Here is a 21,640-nt window from a genome sequence, read left to right on the forward strand (position 1 = left end):
TATTATGGCGGGATTCCACTGAGGCAACATTTGGGTAACATGGAGCATGCGGCTGGCAACAAATTTTGCTCTTTGCAGCATGCGGCTTGTTGTCAGTGGGGCAGAAGAGATGTGGTATGCTACATGTGTTGCCGCATGTAGCATGCGTCATTTGTGGAGACTTGTCGCCAACTACAAACGTTATTCCATCAAGGCAACGAAGACTACAGTTCCTCACTCGACTTTGACCGGCTGGTGACATCTATACTTCCTTGTTTCGAATTTCTCAACCTATCATCTCACGAATCATCCCAGAAATGTGCATGGCGCGGAGTGATCAAAGCTGATAAGGCATGGAGCCCTTGGCAAAGAAACCACGTCGGAATTCTAAACAGGCGATAATCATTAGTGATGAGTTTATGGAGTACTTTGTCAGATGAAAGTCGTGCACCATGGCAGAATCGGTATGCCTAGAGGTACGGGAAGATTTAGAAACTTCTTGTTCACTGGAATTTAATGATATTTTTAAAAATTAAAATGTATTAGTTTTAAGCAGAATATCCTGACCCTATTCTGATTATTTTACCCCCTTCTAGTTCACATTTCTAATACAGTTATACTAGGAGAATGAAAGATAACTCGTGGCAACTACGACAATAGGTAGACAAAAAACCATGGCACTACAGCCCTTGAAGGGTCTTGGCCTACCAAGCGACTGCTGCTCAGCCCGAAGGCCTGCAAATTACGAGGTGTCATGTGGTCAGCACGACGAATCCACTCGGTGGCTATTCTTGGCTTTCTAGACCGGGGCCGCTATCTCACAGTCAGATAGCTCCTCAGTTGTAATCACGTAGTGGACCAAGAACCAGCCCTCAGGTCCAGGTAAAAATCCCTGACCTGGCCGGGAATCGAGCCCGGGGCCTCGGGGTAAGAGGCAGGCACTCTATCCCTACACCATGGGACCAGCAATAACAAGACAGTGAGGAAGAAAAAGACTGTGATGAAACAGTGTTGGAAGACTTTCCGTGTAATTAGAGTAGCGGCGAAGGATATCCAAATAAAAAGTAGATTAATAAATTGTTGTGTGTTAACAGTGTAGGAAAGAGAACCATTTGTTGTTATGCTATTAAACGACGTATTTACAAGAAATCCATAGGCATGGAAATGCCATAAGATACTGATATGTAACATATATTCTTGTTCTTATTCTTGTTATTGTTCTTGTTATTATTATTATTATTATTATTATTATTATTATTATTATTATTATTATTATTATTATTGTTGTTATTTTTTCTTTTTCTTCTTCTTCTTCTTGTTATTATTCTTGTTGTTGTTGTTATTATTATTCTTGTTGTTGTTGTTGTTGTTGTTGTTGTTGTTGTTGTTGTTGGCTCTACGTCTCATTACAACTTTTACGTTTTTCTGAGTCGCCGAGTACTGGAGTTTAGTGCAGCAGGAGTTATTTTACGTGCCATTATATCTACCGACACGAGGCTGACGTAGGTCTACTTGAGCATCTTCAAGTACCACCGGACTGAGTTAGAATCGAACCTGCCAAGTTTATTATTGTTGTTATAGTACTTAGTACTATGATGTCATTAAATTCTACTTTAATACTTATCTCTAATTTATTTATTTCTAGTGCAAACTATTGCCAGTAATAATAATGAGAAAACCAGGCATTGAATAATAATAATAATAATAATAATAATAATAATAATAATGGCTTTACGTCCCACTATCTACTTTTACGGTTTTCGGCGACGCCAAGGTGCCGGAATTTAAGCCCGCAGGAATTCCTTTACGTGCCACCAATACGAGGCCGACATATTTGAGCACGTTCAAATACCACCAGACTGAGCCAGGATCGAACCTACCAAGTTGGGGTCAGAAGACCAGCGCCTCAATCGTCTGAGCCACTCAGCCCAGCAGGCATTGAATAAATCACAATCTTATTTACAAAAGTTCATAAAGAGTTAACTTATTTCATTTATTACAGGAAAACAGTGGCTTAAAATCAATTCACCTCATGTTCCTCGTTATCACGTGACGTTGGGAGCATAGATGTGAAGAGGAAAGGTACCGGTAAATAGATTATACGCGAACCGCAGGTTTTCTCTCAATGGAGAAGCACCACCAGTTTTCATTTTCTGAATTCTTTTATGCTCTTGGTGGAAAGCTGAACGCATTTTAAATTTTCTTCAGTTCGTGGACACTGCAGCCAATTTTTCTGGGGGCCATTTTAACGTATGCTTTCTTTGCTAATGTTTTTTTTATAATCAATGAATATTATATTCCGCAGTTCCGGAGCTTTGTGACAATCCTGAATTAAATACGCAGTGTTTTCAATAGCCCACTTCATCATTGCCGCTCGGAAATTGTAGCACCGATCCACACACTGTTCGACAAGCATATTTTTGAAGCATGCGGCACCAGAGAGTGTTTGACAGATGGCAACATGTTTCATGCCACACAGCCGCACGCTACATGTCGTGCCGTGTTTCTTCAATTGCAAGTCGACTGCAGCATGCTTCACTGTCGCATGCTCCATACCGCCCAAATGTTGCCTCATTGGAATTCCGCCTTTAGAATTTTGTAATGAATGCAACACATTTTTAAGAATCTTCAGTATCAAGATCAAATAACTAGAAACATTCCTTAGCGGCATTCAATGCCTTATTTTAATGTATCGTGTACACAATTTAATTGTTTAATGTCATTGTGACCATCCTTTATTTTCAGTTTTAACTTTGTAACGGTACACTACAATATTCAAAAATCTGTCTATTTTATCTCACATGTTCATTTTAATGTCATTGTATTGTACATAGTTTTTGTAGTGTTTGATATATTGTATAATTTGTGTTATGGCTGATGATGACCTTGACCTTGGGTCGAAACTAGTACCAAATTAAATTAACTTATAAATACATTGCAAAAATTTTGTATTGAAAACTTAGAACTAATAAAACTCATTTATCTATTAATGCTATCAGTCCAGGGTATTTCTAATAGACGCCAGCACCACATCTCAGAGGCCTCGAGTCTCATCACTTCCACTTTTCGCAGGATCCATGTATCTGACTGAGCCATAGCTTACAATACTGCGAAAAAACTTTTCACCAAGTGTTTTCGTACTTCCATGCAGATGGTCTTAGATGTTAGTAGAGACTTCTTTTTTGAGAATGTCCCTTCACCTGTGCAGTTGACGCAAGTGCGATATCAGGTATAACTTGAAAACAATATTCTTTCACCCATGGTTAACTAATGCAGATATTGAGCTCGAATTATTATTTTTTTTTTTTAATTATTATTACATCATGTGTACATATGATATGATCGCGTTGTTTTTGAGGTTATATCATGAAACATGCACTGTATATAGACATTTATATCAGTTCAGTTAATGTAAATACCTGTAAATTAATATTATAATTTATTCTTACCTGTATATATATAAATTGTAATCCATAATTGCGAAACACACTGTAACTTCCAGAATGGTAATAGGCACGAGAACTATTGAGAATATTCATCAATATATATTTTGTAATGTAACTTTCTAGAAGCCTGGCCAGGCACATATATAAGGGGATGATTTTAATGGTAAAAGTTAGTTGTTTGGAAGTTATTGGTTGACGAGTTATGGTGTAGCAAGAATATACTTGTGACCATATGTAGCTGATATGCCAAGGTAGGCAGTCGATAGTCATTTGTTTTCAACTGTGTTGCAGTGTTGTAACCTCCATATTGAAGTGTTGGCAGTTATTTATAATAATGGCGGCTTTGTTGATATTCTCGAAGTGAAGTGTTTGTGTTGTGATACTGTGATTAAGGTTATGTATATGTGTTAATTATTAGATAAATGTAAATAAAATAATTGTACCAACTGACATCTCGTGTGCGTCTTTGTGCATACGTTACAATCTGGGCGTTTTACTTCTCTTGTACATTTTCTGTCAGATGTCATCAGACTTCGTAGATATTTGAATTCCTTTACTTGATCTAGATTTTCTCCATCCATCAGCATATTGGCAACTTGGTAATTATCCCTTGTACAGGTCATTATCATAGTCTTCTCTCTGTTTATTGTCATGCCACATGTCTCTCTTAGCAATTTGTTTGTGTGCTTTTTCCATATCTTTTTCATTTTCAGTTATCAGTGCTATATCATCTGCAAATTGTATGGTACTGAACAGTTTGCCATTAAAATGTATTCATTGAAAAATATTAACCATGGCTCTATGGGAGTGTGTACATTCATTACCTCTCTTACACTTCCTGACAAATGAATTGAAACTAAGTCATGGTCTCATGTGTGAATATTTTGGGGAAACACTTCTTTCTTCCACTTAGTGTTTCTGTCTTTACCAACAAAATAAGGAAGAGAACTCCCTGCATTTGAACCCACTGTATCCACCGTAACACTGGAACTGGCTGTATTTACATCTCTGACGTCTTCTTCTTCACTAAATTCACTGTTTAATTCATGATCGCTGCTTATCACAAAATCTGGGTCAGCGTCTGAATCGTCAAATTCATCATCGAGTAACATTTCCTCGATTTCACATGTTGAAATCCTTCCTCTTGATGCTGTCATGTTGGAAACTTCGTAGAAACACTAATGATATTCTTTGTTTAAGACATGAACACAATTAGAGAGTAGAAACCTAAACCACCTGAAAATAAACTTGTAAACGTGCTGGACAGAATTAGGTACATAAACGGTTGGACCGGGCCTGAGATACCCACTGTTACTTAGCGCAAGTGACAAAGGCTAACTGATGAATATTCTCTATAAGAACTGCAGCGCACATCTATGACCATTTCAGGAAGGTATGGAGATGACTAGCCCTCTAATTGTTGTGGCCTTGAAGTAATTACAAAATTTCATACTGCTGGGGTCTCAGATGCCCAGCCCGACCGTTCTAGGGTTAATTAATGCCACAGCCAATTCCATACCACTCCTAGGCCTTTCCTATCTCATCGTCACCATAAGACCTATCTGTGTTGGTGCAACATAAAGCAAATTGTAACAAATAAAATGTTCAAGGGGAACTGAGGGCCCTACTAATCAGACTGTAAAATGTTGCCTTCTTCTGCTGCCCTGGATGGTTGTAGTCATTCCTAATAAAAGTACTAGTAGTTGTTTCCTTTTTAAAAAATCTGGTACTCTAATTCCCTATTATTTCTTGTCATCTTGATGTCTAAATAGATCAGTGATCATCCTTCCTCTGACTCCATTATAAATTTAATATCTTTGTCTGTTTCATTCACCCTTCTTAATATTTCTACTGTACCTATTTTCTGTTCAGCTATAATAATGAAAATGGTACAAATGTATCTCACTCACTTATCTTACTTGATTCCAAGTAGTCCATGTAAATATTCGCCAGAATACCCGACGCTGGGGAACCCATAGCCATCCCCTTCTCCTGTTTGTATATTTTGTTATTAAACCCGAAATAATTGTTCTCTAATGTATATGCTAACAAAGTAAATTCCTCAATCCCAGTTTTACTTAATCTGCTATGTTCTGTTAAATTCCTCCTAACAATATGTGTCGTTTTAGAGATGGGGATGTTACCAATATAAGTGGCCCGTTATTATTGGACATTATAACGTCCTATAACAACCATTTATATTGATATTATAAATTTACTCATTCGGGACAAATATTTTGGGTTCTCTATGGGAATCAACATCTATATCATCAGATGGGGTTGTTGGCGTTCATATCTTTATTGCCGAGACTATGAATTGTGTAATTTTCCTCCACCTCAGTATTCCTAGTTCTATTACAGACATCGCTTGTATTACTAAATATTGTCTCCATTGTGAATTTAAGATGCTTTCGTAAGAATACCTGTATAAATTTGGCCAAACCATACATTGTGCTATTTCTGTAGTTTACTATCAGTCTTATGGGTATTTCCTGCTTACGGATTTTGGGCAATACCCTCATTTGTGGGTATTCCCGGGTTCATATTTATTAGAATATTTGCTTCGTTGGAGTCCAAAACAAATCCTACTACTTTTAACATCTTTTTTTTATAATCCTTTTGAACTACGTTCGTCAGCTCTTTCTTAATTAAAGTGAACATGCCATTCTTTAGAAACTCCTGTGTTTTATCAATATATTCTTGTTTATTCATTAGAATAATCATATTATCCTTGTCCACTTTGGTTACTGTAATATTGTTGGTTTCAATTTCCCCTTTCAATATTTTAATTTTCTTATTTATTATGATTGCTTCTTTATCTTTGTACTCTATTATCTTGGAAATTTTTTTTCTGACTTCATGTCTTGTCGCTTCTTGTTCCTCAAATTCTACCTGGGATATGACCTGTTCTACTTCTGCTATTATCTCCAGTATTTTATTATTATTATTATTATTATTATTATTATTATTATTATTATTATTATTATTATTATTATTATTATTATTACAAAATTTCATCCAGTTATGTTTAGGCCTTGTTTCTGATATTGTTGCCATCTGTTCAATTCTGAACTGGAGGATAGAATTCAATTTCTCTACTAATTGACATCTTATTATCTTGTCTATAGTGTACTTTCTCATCATTCTTCCCCTTCAGTAATTCAAGTTTCCTATCTAAAGCGTCCTGCTTTTTTTAAAATAATGAAATACATTGAGTCCTCTACACTACCTCCTATCTGATTCCATACCAAACCCAAAAAATCTTTCATGATCTGCAGATGCAGGTCATATAAGTCCTGGTTTAGACTGCTTTTCTTAAAATGTAGGAACCTATTTTCACTTTTTAACCATATCTCATTCACTTTCAACTGAGTACTCTTCTGAAGTCTCCACAAAATGCCCCTCCTCTCTGCCGACTTAAAATGTTTTGAAATGAATTTATTTGCTAAACTATTCTTAAGAAATTGTTAGGAATGACTCCAGCCATCCAAGACAGGAGAAGAAAGCAACATTTTACTGTCTGATTATAAGGGCCTTAAGTTCCCCTTAAAAAGACGAGCTTTCGAAAAAGAAACTAATACAGTATATCAGATTGTGAATAGGAACAGATATTCAAAGAAATATGTAGACAAAATAAAGAGCAAGTTAGTAAATAAACACAACAACTTTGGGGGGAAAAAAAGAAAGAAAGGAAGAATGTAGCTGTAATCACATTCCACAACAGACATTTGTATGGAATAAAAAAAAAATTTAACAAAAAGGGCATTGACATTGTGTGTAAGACAAACAACAATAATTTTATTCAATTCACAGAAAGTTAATAAATCCAGTAAATTCAACAAATCGGGAGTATAATTCATCGAGTGCCAAAATTGTGGAAAACATATAGGACAGTCAGGTAGGAGTTTGGATACTAGATATAAGGAGCACATGAAAGCAGTAAGTCACAGAAGGTTCCCAGCAATGGGCAAACACATGGAGGAGCATAGTCGTAAATTTACGGAAATAGATGCAGACATGGAAATGATGCACACGACAATGGAAGGAAAATTAATGGATGCTCTAGATAAAATGTGGATATATGTAGACCAGAGAAACAATGAGCATATTTTAAATAAAGCACTGAATGAAGAAAATGCGATATACAAATTAGCGTACAATCACATAAGGATAATGGAGAGAAAGAGGGTGTGAAAGAAATAGTTCCAGTCATTGACACGCTTCCCCTCCCTTTCTCTTCCATAACCTGCAGCATAGCGTCCAAGCAGCAAGCTGTTCTCCGCATAAGGTAAACGGAAGCAAGTACTGGAGCAAGGACATGTTTGTTTTGGTTTAGACAAGCAAAATTTTGTTTTAATTTGACAAATTTTGGATACCAGCTGATACTGGAGCAAGAAGTGAGTAAAAAAATCTGTCACTAGTTATTCTAAGTTGTCATCATTTTCCTAAAAATGTCTGTGAAGTTGTTTTGATGTTTGTTTATTTTAAAGGAACTTGAAGGTTATGGCTTGCATGGTTGCACGTGATTAATAGGAGAAATTCTGGGGATATATACCAACAAATGCCAAAAATGAGTGCAATTGGAATAGACAAAAGAGTGAATGAATGGGTAGCTATATTTCTAGAAAACAAAACTCAGAGAATTAGAGCAGGTGAAGCTTTATCTGCCCCTGAATAATAAGAGTGGAATTCCTCAAGGCAGTATTATTGTACCTTTGTTTTCTTATATATATATAAATGATATGAGTAAAGAAGTGGAATCAGAGATTTTGCGGATGGTGTTATTCTGTATAGAGTAATAAATAAGTTGCAAATTGTGAGCAACTGCAAAATGACTTCGATAATGTTGTGAGATGGACAGGACACAATGGTTTGATGATAAATGGGGTTGAAAAGTCAGGTTGTGAGTTTCACAAATAGGAAAATTCCTCTCACTTTTAATTACTGTGTTACTGGGGGGAAAATTCATTATGGGAATCATTGTAAGTACCTAAGTGTTAATGTAAGGAAAGATCTCGATTGGGGGTTATGAGGATGCTTAGGGGTTGCAGTATGGATGTAAAGAGAGGGCATATAAGTCTCGGGTAGGACCCCAAATAGAGTAAGGTTCCAGTGTATGGGACCCTCACCAGTATTACTTGATTTGAGAACTGGAAAAAATCCAAAGAAAAGCAGCTTGGTTTGTTCTGGGTGATTTCCGACAAAAGAGAAGCGTTACGAAACTGTTGCAAAGTTTGGTCTGGGAAGACTTGGGGGGGAAAGAAGACAAGCTGCTCGACTAAGCGGTATGTAATATCAATATAAATGGTCCGCTGTTGGACATTACAAATTTTCCAGGTAACTTATTCCTGGTTGCCAGTTTTGCCCCAGTGTGCTAAGTTGGGCTCATCAGTTGGTAGCACACCCAACATGACGCATGGCTAGTGCCATGGAGGCCACTGCAGAGGCTACTTGGAGCCACCGGCAGTGGCAATACCAATGCACTATGAAAGACTTTGTTTCATTACCGAAAATTGACACCTGCCTGGCCATCAGATGGTATAGATGTTGATTCCCATAGGGAACCTGAAATATTTTTCCCGAATGAGTAAATTTATAATACCAATATAAATGGTCCGTTATTGGAAATTACAAATTTTCCAGATAACTCATTCCTGGTTGCCAGCGTTTCACCCCAGTTTGCTAAGTTGGACTCATCAGTTGGTAAATAGCACATGATTTTTCATTGTTTAATTTCTAATTGTTCCTTTAATCCCTTTTGTTGTAGGTTGAGAGTTTCCACAGCATAGAATGCTTCTGATTTAACTGCTGTATTGTAAAGTCGTATCTTATTGGTCCGTGAAAGACACTGTTTATTGTAAACGATTTTTGTTAGTTCGAAAGCAGTTTCTATCTTTTGAATTGTTGAAGTAATGGATTTCCTTTCATTACAATTTTCTGTAATCCACTCACCTAGGTATTTGAATTCATTCACCCTTGAGATTTTGTTACTGCCAGTGATAATTTCTTGTGGTGCATTTTGGATGTCAGTCATATATGCTTTTGTACATCTGGTATGTTTTTGGCTGTAAGTACCATATCATCAGCAAAGGCTAGACAGCCAATTTTTATACCTTTATTCTTAGATCCTAAATGGTGAGATGATGCACCTGCTTTCCTCCATTCTCTGACAACCTTTTCAAGAGCACAACTGAAAAGTAATGGAGATACCCCATCCCCTTGTCACACTCCGGTGTTTATTTGAAATTCCTGACTATATTCACGCATAAATTTTACTTTAGCTGTAGTTTTGGTAAGCATTTCCTTGATAATATTTCTTGTTATTTGATCTAGTCTAAATTCTGATAAAACATTAAGGAGTGATTCTCGATCTACAGTAAACTGTCATATGCTTTTTTTTGAAATCAACGAATGTGATCACATAGTTTTTGTTTGCTGTGGTACGGAAGTGTGTTATTGTATTCTTTAAATAAAAAATTTGCTCAGCGCACGACCTTCCCTTTCTAAATCCAGCTTGATATTCACCTAATTGATGGTCCACTTGATGCTCTGCACGGTTCAGGATGTTGATTGAAAGGATTTTATATGTAACCTGAAGGAGAGATTCCCCAATTAATTTTGTAAGGTTTTTACTAAATGACATCAGTAGTAGGGATAAATGATTGAACAGTTTAGACACAGAAAAGGGATGTTTCAACGTTTTCAAAATATTATGTACGATTTATCTCATTTATGACAGTGTAATAAGCTTTAACAGCTTCATTTTAGATAATAGTCCTGTATTGACTATAAATCAGATAGCGAATATTTAAGATTAAATTAAATATAATATTTAAGTGTTGTAATATGTGTCAGTGACCTCAAGATAGAACAAATTTGGAAGATGAAAATAAGATAAGACTTTAATAATACTAGGGATGTTTAAATTGTACAATGAAGAGTATAGGGTAGAATTAAGACATAGATTATAATAGCAAGTCCAAGGATTTTTTTTAATGTTTTGCACCACTGAGGAAGGGAGCAGTTGAGGTCTCAAAACATGTACGGGAGGTAATACAACAAAATATGAAGTATTGACAAGGTGGAAAGTGTTTTCATAGATTAAATGTAAGTCAGTAAGGAGAAGTTAACATAATCATTTCTGATTTTCAACACTTTCTTTCTTGCTCTCTCACTATTATCATATTTTCATCTATGTCTTTGCACTTCTCTCCATGCCAGTCTTCTCTTATTCTCCTTGCTTCTCTGTTTATCTTGCTCTGTAATCGTGCATATTCTTCCTCGTTTCCTCTCGCTTTGCACTTCCTATGTTCTTCTATTAACTCCATGATATTTCCAGTGAAGCAGGGTTTATACACTGCCTTTTCCAGTCTTCAAAAGCTAGCATCAGCCACTTGAGTTTATTCCTTTTTTGGATTATCCCATTGCTCCTGTACATTATTTCCTGACATCATCTTTGTCAGTTTTTTCATGAGATTTTTCAAGGACATGGGGCTAATAAACAAAGATATCCCTAGACTCTTAATGAAGTAATGACACGTGCATACATCATATGGTTAATTTTTTGTATACTCTTTTATATACACTAGCAGAGAAAATTTGACTGGAGGATTTCACAGTTTTGAAGCACTGTAGATCCCCCTTTTTAATAGTTTGCAACTTTTGACTTACTTAAGAAGTATGTAAGTTTATATTTTTTTATTGTGTTATTTATACTGTATTCTCTGTTTTAGCACCAAATTATTGTATGGACTCGATCTGCCCTTGGAAGATAAAATTAAGATCATTGCTCAAAAAATGTATGGAGCTGCTGTGATAGAATTTGCTCCCAAAGTCATTAAACTGCTCCAAGAATATCCCAAATGGGTAAGTCAGAATATACTGCATATTATAAATATGAAATATTCTTTCCAATGTGTTGTTAAAACTGATTTTGTTGAGCAGTAATTAGATGAATTGCACTCTGCCTTGCTGAATGATTTTCAACAGACTAAAGAGCTTTGCAGTTACAGATTAACTAAGTCAAAACTGAAAAGAAATGGGTTTCACTGTAACAAATAATAATAATAGCTAAGTTGAAAAACTGCACATACTAAAAGTTTCACAAAATACAATTTCCATTGTTTTATGTTTCATGCGACTTTACCATATGAGGATTAACAACAGAGATATTCGCAAATCTCTACTTTTATTAAGTCTGTCAATGGCGAGCATCGTTGACGTAGAAATATTGTTCAATCGTCACGGTAACTAACTGGTGATAGCGGTTGTTGTTGTTGTTGTTGTCATTATTGCTTTTATAAGCTGAAAAACTGCATGTTGGGGAAGATAATGAAAATAACTATGAAAATGAGAAGAAGAATGTGTTGGAATGATGACTTGAAGAATGAAGGAGAAAGAAATCGTATACGGGATGGAAAGCCTATGCCTTGCTGAGCTGGAAGAAAATAAAATGTGATGACATACTATTTCCCAAGACTACAAGACTTATCAACAACTAACATTACTCACTGAATGATGATGACTACGACGTGGTGGTGGTGGTAAGGAACAAACTAGTGCAAGTCAGGATAACAGTGTATGAAGATGTGAAGATTGCCCTTGTTTTTTGTGTGTTTTCTTTCTGTTTCTCCCTCTTTCCACACTCACCTATTTATCCTATTATGAACTCCTTTCGGTCCTTATATACTCGGTTTGACTATTATTGTTCGTTGAGGTGTGCTTTGTCTCTTCTGTGGCTGCTCATCTCTACTAGATGGCAGTACTGCTGCAATTACCAAACCTAACCCATCAATGATGGGTACGCAGTAGCTAGTGAGAAATGAAAATAGTGTGGGTAGTCTGTTCATGTCAAGGAGATAATTATTCATTGGGAGAGTAATCAGATCTTGGGATTACAGGAAGACACTCTTTGATTGCATGAAAGAAGTATTGTAAATATCAGCGAGTTTATATGTTGGAGCCCATTTTAAGATTACTAACATCTTTTTCTAGTTATAAAGAATGAAATCAGGAGGGCAGCAGAAACAACAATGTATATACCAGAATAAACACAGTACTGTTAGGCTGATAATGGTGATATGGGGAAGTAATGAGACAGATGTGCATGAACAACCTAATGTAGTAAATGGGAAGATTGAATTGCAAGTGAGAATTTCAGGCAGAGATATTAAAGTTATTGGAGAAATTCAAGTATGTAAGAAGTGAATTCATTGGGAATTCAGGACTAGACATGAAAATCAGCAGGAAGAAACCACTTTAGTGTGTTTTCTATCCAGGGCTCTTGTACGCATACCGGTAAACTTTAGATTGTAAAAATTGTTGGGAAGTTTTTTATTTATTGTTTAAAAGTGGTCTCCACTTCAGTGCTTTAATCATCGCTTGATGTCAAATTATGGCATCAGGAATTGTCGATAGATTAACTCTCATCCATAGTTATCAACCTATCATAATGCATATGATATTGATCAGATTCGATAGCACTACTCCTTCGACTGTACGTGCTTGCCACTTAAAATATGGGAACCTCTTTCGTGTGACTGTGATCAGATGTATCACATTGGAAGAATTCTAAATACTTGTTGAGTAGCTTCATGTTAAAAAAGTGTTTCTGCAGTTTGGAAAAACTATGAATTACTCATGGGATATTTTGAGAGAGCAAAACAGGATGAGAACAGGGATAACTGTGAAACAGTTATGTATGATGGTCTCGTAAAAAAAAAATTAATGTTGGTGTTATTGTTGATCTTCGTCTTATGAGTGATGGTCTTCAAGAGCTGTCAGGACTCAGTGTTGGAACTACAAGCACACGATATGAATCTTTATAAGGTTCATAAAGTAATATCCTGGCAAGTTCTTTTATTTGAAGATAGGAAGTTGAATAGTGGGTCCTACCATGTTGAAGCTTGAAGGGCAGCTGATTTGAAATTCAGAGGGGTTACCCTGGAGAAGACAGGAAGAAAGGCGAGCTGCCAATGCAAAATGCTCTCGATATTGAAATGTTCTATGACAGCTTAAGACGACGGATGGAAGATCGTCTGTTGACAAAAGAAGAGACACAAATACTTGAATAGACAAAAGTGTTGTATGTATCCTGAATGTTGGAGAGATAATGTTAAGAAGAATATCATTTTTGGTGAAGTTGAAGTACAAAATTTGTGTAGGCGATTAAGGGTTCAAGACAGGCAAGTTTCAAGAGGTTATCATGAATTCCTTGTTGAGACGAAAATGCTAGCGTCACTACTACCACTTGTAAACACCATGAAGAGCATTCACATTTCTACCTCTGAATGTGAACTTGGTTTTTCTGATATTGCTTCGCTAAGGGGATGAAAAGGGGGAGGGGGAGTTTTTAAAATGAGTGTACCTATATCTCGAAAACTGAACAGTTTAAAGACATGAAAATTTGTATTTGGAATCCCCTTTAAAAGTAAAGAAACATGTATCTTTTTTTTTTTTTGCCAAAATTCACTTAAGAGGAGTGAACGGGTGTGAGAAAAGGGGGTGAATTATAAAAATGAGTGTATCTATATCTCAAAAATTTAACAGTTTACAGGTGTAAAAATTGGTATTTGGAATCTCCTTTAAAAATAAAGAACGAAAATTCGCTTAAGGGGGGGTGAACAGGTGTGTGAAAAGGGGGTGAATTTTTAATATCAGCATATCTATAGTATATCTCAAAAACTAGACATGTTACAGGCATGAAAATTGGTATTTGGAATCTCCTTTAAAAGTAAAGAATCACGTTTTTTTTTGGAAAAACCTCTTAAGGGGGATAAAAAGGACTGAAGAAGGGGTTGAATTCTTTTTATGAGGAAACTGAAAATGTTAGTCACGGCTCCTTTATAAGTAAAGAAACAAGTATTTTTGTTTTCTGAAAGGTCACTTAAGCAGGGGGGGGGGGGGGGGGGGGAGATGAATTCTTTTTATGAGGATACTAATATCTCAAAAACTGAAGATGTTACAGTCATGAAAATGGGTATTTGGAATCTCCTTTATAAATAAAGAAACGCATACTTTTGTTTTTGGAAAATCCACTTAAGGGGGAAGGGTGAAAGAAAGTGGAAAAATTATTTATGAATTATTTTTATGAGAATACTTATATCTCAAAAACTGAAGGTGACAGACGTGAAAGTTGGTATTAGGAAACTCCTTCAAAAATAAAAATACATATATTCTTTTGTTTTCGGAATATCCACTGTAGAAGGTGGGTAAAACAAAGTGAAAAATGAGTTGAATTCTTTTCATGAGAATACTTTTATCTCAAAAACTGAAGATGTCACAGAGGTAAAAATTGACATTTGGAGTCTATTTAAAAATAAAGAAATACATATTTCTTTGTTTTCGGAATATACTCTTTAAGGGGGTTGAAAGATTTGAAAAATTAGTTGATTATTTTATGAGGATACTTATATTTAAAAAATCTAAAGATGTTGCATACGCGAAAACTAGTATTTGGAATCTCCTTTACATATAAAGAAACATGCATTTTAGGGGAAAAGTCAACATGGGCTTGGGGGTGAAAAAAAGGATTTTAATTCTTTTTATGAGGATACATATATCTCAAAAACTGAAGATGTTACAGTCGTGACAATTGGTATTTGGAAGCTCCTTTGTAAATAAAGAAACACGCAATTTTGGGGGGGGGGGTCGGAGGTGGTTGAAAAAGTAGTTGAATTCTTTGTATGAGGGTATTTACATCTCAAAAACTGAAGATGTTACAGAAGTGAAAACTGGTATTTGGAATCCCCTTTAAAAATAAAGAAAATATATTTTTTTGTTTTCAGAAAATCCAGTTGAGGTGAAAGAATTGAAAAAACAGGTAAATTTTTAAAATGAGTACCAATATATGCACAGTATATGTCAAAAATTTAACATCTTACAGGCGTGAAACTTGCTATTTGGAAAGTCCTTTAAAAATACAGGAACATGTTTTATTTTTGTTTTTCGGAAAAAGCCATTAACGGGAGTGGAAAGAAGAGAAAAAGGAGTTGAAATTTTTATGAGGGTACTGTACTTATATCTCAAAAACTGAGGAAGTTACAGATGTGAAAATCATATTTTGAATCTCCTTTAAAAATAAACATGTATTTTTTATTTTTGGAAAGATCCACTTAGGTGGGGGTGGGGGAAAAACTGAAAATTAGGTTGAATTCTTTTTATGGGGATACTTATATCTCAACTGAAAATGTTACAGACGTGGAAATAGGTATTTGGAATCTCTTTTAAAAATAAGGAAACATGTATTTTTTTTGTTTTCCATAAAACCACTTGCGGTGGGAGTTTGAAAGGACTGAAAAGGGGGTTGAAATCTTTTAAATAGGATACTGATATCTCAAGAACCGAAGATGTTACAGACGTGAAAAATTAGTATTTGTAGTCTCCTTTAAAAGTAGCAAAATATGTATTTTTTTTGTTTTCGAGACATCCACTTGGAGGGGGAGGGGGGGGGGCGGCTGAAAGAAATATGAGTTAAATGCTTTGTATGAGGATACTTAAATTTCAAAAACTAAAAATGTTGGAAAACATGAGAATTGGTATTTGGAATCTCTTTTAAAAATAAAGAAACATATATTCTTTTGTTTCCAGATAATTCACTTAAGGGGTGAAGGAATTGAAAAATTAGTTGAATTATTTGTATGAGCATAATTATATAAAAACACTAAAGATGTTGCAGACAAGAAACTTGGTATTTGGAAAGTCCTTTAAAAATACAAGAACATGTTTGTATCAGAAAAGGCACTAAAGAAGTGAAAATGAGTTGAATTATTTTTAATGAGGATACTTATATCCCAAACACTGAAGATGTTACACACATGAAGATTAGTATTTGAAATCTCCTTTAAAAATAAACATACATGTATTTTTTGTTTTGGGAAAATCCACTTAGGTGGGGGTGGGAAACGGATTGATAAAGGGGTTGAATTCTTTTTATTTGTTCTACTTATATCTCAAAAACTGAAGATGTTACAGATGTGGAAATAGGTATTTGAAATCTCCTTTAAAAAATAAAGAAACATTTTTTTAAATTTATGTTTTTCGACATGAGAGAAGACTGTTTCTCATATGTACAGTTCTGTATCGCATGGTCATCTTTTCCCCAAAAGACAATACCACAAACGTGGTTTACAAAGAGTTTCTGGGGTAAATGAAACTCAATTTTTCAGTGAGTTTTTATACTTTAGGGATTTTCAGATAACGTGTTAGTACAGTACCGAGGATCAATTACCTTTATCAAATTACGAAATCCATGCAAGCAAAGCCGTAGGTAATGACTAGTATGATTATATGACACCACAGAAACTGTAGCCTGTGACTTCAGTATTCTGTGTTTGGGATGGGTCGAGTGAGTACTGGTTAAATTTTTTCCGGAATAAAAGTGCTGTTTCTATCACTAACATAATATACTGTCCAAGATATATTACATATCTATTATAGATAAATGCAGGTTGAAAAATATAATCTACTCCTTGATGACATGTAGTAGTTCTCTTCATGTGATCCAGGTGTGCCAGTCTGCTACTCTGTGGTTTGCCTCACGGTGAGATTGCCCCAGTAAGGGTTGCACCTGGTCGATCCATCTGGTTTGGAATCTTTGTCAGGCCTCTCGCCATTGACCTTGCTATCTACAGTTAGCTTCTACATACTTCTATTCTTCTGGCAATTTGGTCTGCTGTGCATTTGGTCTATTCTAGGTATACTAGACACACTAGATATCTTGAAATCCTTATTACATTATAAATTCTCTGGAATCGCGGAGCAACCTTCCATGTCATAACACCAGAGAAATTGTGCAGTGGAAAATATGAATCAAACTAAATTACAGTTTAATGTTGGACCCAAAATAGAAAAGAGGTGTTCATAGGTAGTCGTCAGCTGCAACTCGTATCTGAGTAAACATATTCTTCCAGTGTATAGAGCCCTTACCAGGATTACTTGATTCAAAAACTGGAAAATATCCAAAGAAAAGCAGCTTCGATTTGTTCTGGATGATATCCGATAAAAAAAAAAAAAAAAAAGTTACAAATATATTGCAAAGTTTTGGCTGGTAAGACTTGGGAGAAAGGAGACGAGCTGCTCGACTATGTGGTATGTAACAGATCAGATGTAAGGCTTTTCAGGCATTTGCTCTATTAACCAGCGTTTCGTCTTAGGTCTGACACTAGACTCATCAGAGTGGGATGTTCAGACCCTACCCACTGATGCTGGGGTGTATGCAGGTGAACTTATCAGAAGCCTATATAAGAGGCACAGTCTGATAACTGCATAAGGGAGATAAAACTTCACAATGGAATTATTGCCCGCCTAGCAATTGCGAATGGAAATTCTAAGTTCCCAAGGAGGGAATTAGATATTTTTCCACCAATAGAGCCTGTCAAAAAACAGATCAGATGCAAGGCTTTTCAGGCATTTGCTCTATTAACTAGTGTTTCGTCTTAGGTCTGACACTAGACTCATCAGAGTGGGAACTTGGGAACTTAAAATTTCAATTTGCAATTGCTAGGCGGGCAATAATTCCATTGTGTAGTTTTATCTCCCTTCTGCAGTTATCAGACTGTTCCTCTTATATAGGCTTCTGATAAGTTCACCTGCATACACCCCAGCATCAGTGGGTAGGTTCTGACACATCCCACTCTGATGAGTCTAGTGTCAGACCTAAGACGAAACGCTGGTGAATAGAGCAAACGCCTGAAAAGCCTTACATCTGATCTGTTTTTTGACATGCTCTATTGGTGGAAAAATATCTAATTCCCTCCTGGGGAACTTAGAATTTCCATATGTGGTATGTTTCAAGCTGTCAGTGGAGAGATGGCGTGGAATGACATTAGTAGACAAATAAGTTTGAGTGATGTCTTTGAAAGTAGGAAAAATCACAATATGAAGATAAAGTTGGAATTCAAGAGGACAAATTGGGGCAAATATTCTTTTATAGGAAAGGGAGTTTGGGACTGGAATAACTTACTATGGGAGTTGTCCAATAAATTTCCAATTTCTTTGAACTAATTTAAGAAAGGGCTAGGAAAACAACAGAAAAGAAATCTGCCACCTTGAAGACTGTCCTAAATGCAGATCAGTAGTGACTGATTGATTGAACGTGTATGTGTCTTGGACTAGCACTCATTTTAAAAATGAAAACGCATGACCTGTTTTCCAGTCAGTGACAGGGTTAGGGATGGAATGAATGAAGACCCCATCTTGGGGCGAGGATAGGAATTGTGTCGGCTGCCGAAGCCTGTTGCACTCCTCTGGGGCAATAATTTATTACTGACAGATGAAATGAAATGATATTGGAGAGTATTGCTGGAATGAAAGATGGCAGGGAAAACTGCACTACCCGGAGAAAAACCTGTCCCCCTCCGCTTTGTCCAGCAGAAGTCTCCCATGGAGTGACCGGGAATTGAACCACAGAACTCAGTGGTGAGAGGTCGACGTGCTGCCACCTGCACTACCCGGAGAAAAACCTGTACCCCTCCGCTTTGTCCAGCAGAAGTCTCACATGGAGTGACCGGGAATTGAGCCACAGAACTCAGTGATGAGAGGCCGACGTGCTGCCGCCTGAGCTACGGAGGCTTTTTTGACTAGCATTGATTTGCTAAAATCCACTTTTCCCGTCAGTTTTTTTCTAATTTCATTGCCAACCTGTTTAACCCAAATGTTAACCAAACTCAATGAAATTATTGCAGGAAGTACTCATGAGGTATCTGCATTCTTATATTCATTTACGTTATAGGAGATGCAGTTTTTCTCTTTTATGATGACATTTATCTGCATTTATTAAACAAAATTTAAGTTTGTAATTTGATGTATAGCAGTTTACATTTTCACACTCATAAAGCTTTGTGAATATGTTTCATATGACTTAGTAGCTCAAACTTGGCATGAAACATACGCTCGCACAGATCACATGAAATGGTTGGGGGAGGCCGGAACTGAGCTTGACGGAGCTTCCATGCTTGTTGTCTATCCTCTTCACGTTGCCATTGTTCCTCTTAAAGATCGAAACTGATGCAGAAACAGTGTGGCGCGATTCTCAGCAAGTGTATCCCAGGACTGAGTATTAATTCCAGCTCTTTTCATAGTATGCTTTAGCTAATCCTGAAATGCCTCAAAGGGGCTCTCCATGAGGTCTCATGTCGGAACAGAGTTCACCATACAGAAGTTGATGAGGAAGCCTGGTTTCTCTCATGCGATGGATTTGCCCTGTCCATCTGAGGCGGTAGCCAATGATGGTAGCCTCAATGCTTATATAGTATGTGCTTTCTCAAGAACTGCAAGGTTGGTGACCTGGTCCTCCCATTTGATGTTCAAGATGGATCTGTATTTTTGCAGATGAAAGCGCTCTAGTTTTTTGATATCCTGACAGTAGATGGTCCACATTTCACAAGCGTAAAGCAGTGTTGATATGACAACAGCATGGTAAACCATGATCTTGGTATGCATTGTAAGGTCCTTATTCAGGAAGATACGATGGGATAAATGTCCAAATGCTGAGTGGGCAGCACCAATTCTCCTATCAACATCTTGTGAGCAGTTAGCATATGTTGAGAGGACACTTCCTAGATATAACAAGTGGTCGACCTACTCTAGTGGGATATCCACGATGGAGATATTGAAAGGTGGGAGGTTCCATCCAGTTGCAGGCTGAGAGAGTACTTTGGTTTTCTGAACATTAATGGAGAGACCAAAACGATCACAAGCACTCTTGAAACAACTGAATGACTGTTACAGCTCCTCGGATGTGAGAGCCGGTGCGGCAGCGTCACCTGCATATTGCAATTCCGTAACGGAAGAATTCTTTGTAAGCTTTTGGGAGCAAAGTCTAGCCAGATTGAACAGTCCCCCGTCAAAATGATGTCTAACCTTTACCCCATGGTTGTCTGGAGATGTTCCATATAGCATGGCAGCTAGATAAAGAGCGAAGAGTGTTGGAGCAAACACACATTCTTGTTTCAATCATGAGTGATTGGAAATGGATCAGAAATAATATTTTGATGAACGACTTGCCCAGACGTGTTATCATGAAGAGCCTTGACTAGATCTACAAAATGCTGTGGGCAGCCAAAGTGTTACAGTATTATCCACATAGCTGGTCTCGGAACTGAGTCAAAAGCCTCTTCCAGATCATAGAACACTAGGTATAAAGGAGACTGTTGCCCTCTGCATTTTTCCTCGATTTGCCTTGCACAGAAGATCATACCTGTTGTGCCTCTGGACGTTCAAAAACCATACCACGACTCGGGTAGGATCCTCTCAGAAATAATCTGCAGGCAATTGAGCAAAATTCTAGCAAGAATTTTACCTGCTATAGATAACAATGATATACCACGATAGTTGCCACAAACACTATGATCACATTTTTTGAAAGAGTAACGATAATTAATTAAGGTCACCAGGTACTTCGCAGGTTTCCCATATTAAGAGGATGAGTATGGACGTAGGAGGTAGGCCTCCCCTTTGAATCAGTTCCATAGGAATGTATCTGGGCCAGGAGCCTTGCCAGGTTTCAGTTTACTGAGAACAGCGTTGAATTCCTTGAATGTTGGTGGAGGAACCATCCTTGGTTATTGGAGATGTGGAGGCACATCGTTGAATAAGTCTTCAGCAGCATTTAAACTCCCATTGAGAAGAGTGGAGAAATATTGTTTCCAACGTTCTAGGATTTTTTGACTATCAGTAATAGTGGTAGCATTATCAGCAGCTTTCAGTGTCCTGGAGGAGGAGTAAGTCAAGCCATATAACTCCTTCATTTCTGCATAGAAGTTACGCAGGTCTCTCTCATCAGACATACTTTGCAGTTGATAAGTTTTCTGCTGACACCAGTTATTCTTTACCTCTCTTATTCGCCCCTGACATTTACGCTTGAGTTTGAGAAAGTGCACTTTCTTTGCGTTGGAAGATGGATCTTGAAGAAGGGATAGATGGGCTTCTCATTTAGCATTGATGACCCACAAAATCTCATTGTTGTTTTCATCAAACCAGTCTTGTCTTACATTTTTTGTAAAACCAATTCTTTTCTTAGCTGATTCTATGATAAACTTTCTGCAACGTAGCGTATTCCTGCTCAACATTCTTTGTGTTGAATGGAGCACTTGCTAGCATGTCAGAGATCATGTTGTGGAAATTCACGGCAGTGGGTCCTTCTCAAAGTTTAGATGTATCAGTGTTCTGCCTGGACGGGGTTTGAAAATGCCTGGGGAGTTTACGGCGAAGACTGA

At 36.8% G+C, this 21,640-nt stretch overlaps 1 protein-coding gene across 2 annotated transcripts in view; it reads left to right on the plus strand.

The window, feature by feature from the left end:
* pug (pug C-1-tetrahydrofolate synthase, cytoplasmic) overlaps window positions 1–21,640 on the plus strand; it is a 629,281-nt gene that overhangs the window by 520,077 nt on the left and 87,564 nt on the right. For both annotated transcript variants that reach the window (XM_067140458.2, XM_067140459.2), the window contains exon 18: window positions 11,159–11,291. In XM_067140458.2, the coding sequence (XP_066996559.2) occupies window positions 11,159–11,291 (133 nt within the window). The remainder of the gene's footprint in view (window positions 1–11,158; window positions 11,292–21,640) is intronic.

The sequence above is a fragment of the Anabrus simplex genome, chromosome 2, assembly GCF_040414725.1.
Source record: "Anabrus simplex isolate iqAnaSimp1 chromosome 2, ASM4041472v1, whole genome shotgun sequence".
Lineage (NCBI taxonomy): Eukaryota > Metazoa > Arthropoda > Insecta > Orthoptera > Tettigoniidae > Anabrus > Anabrus simplex.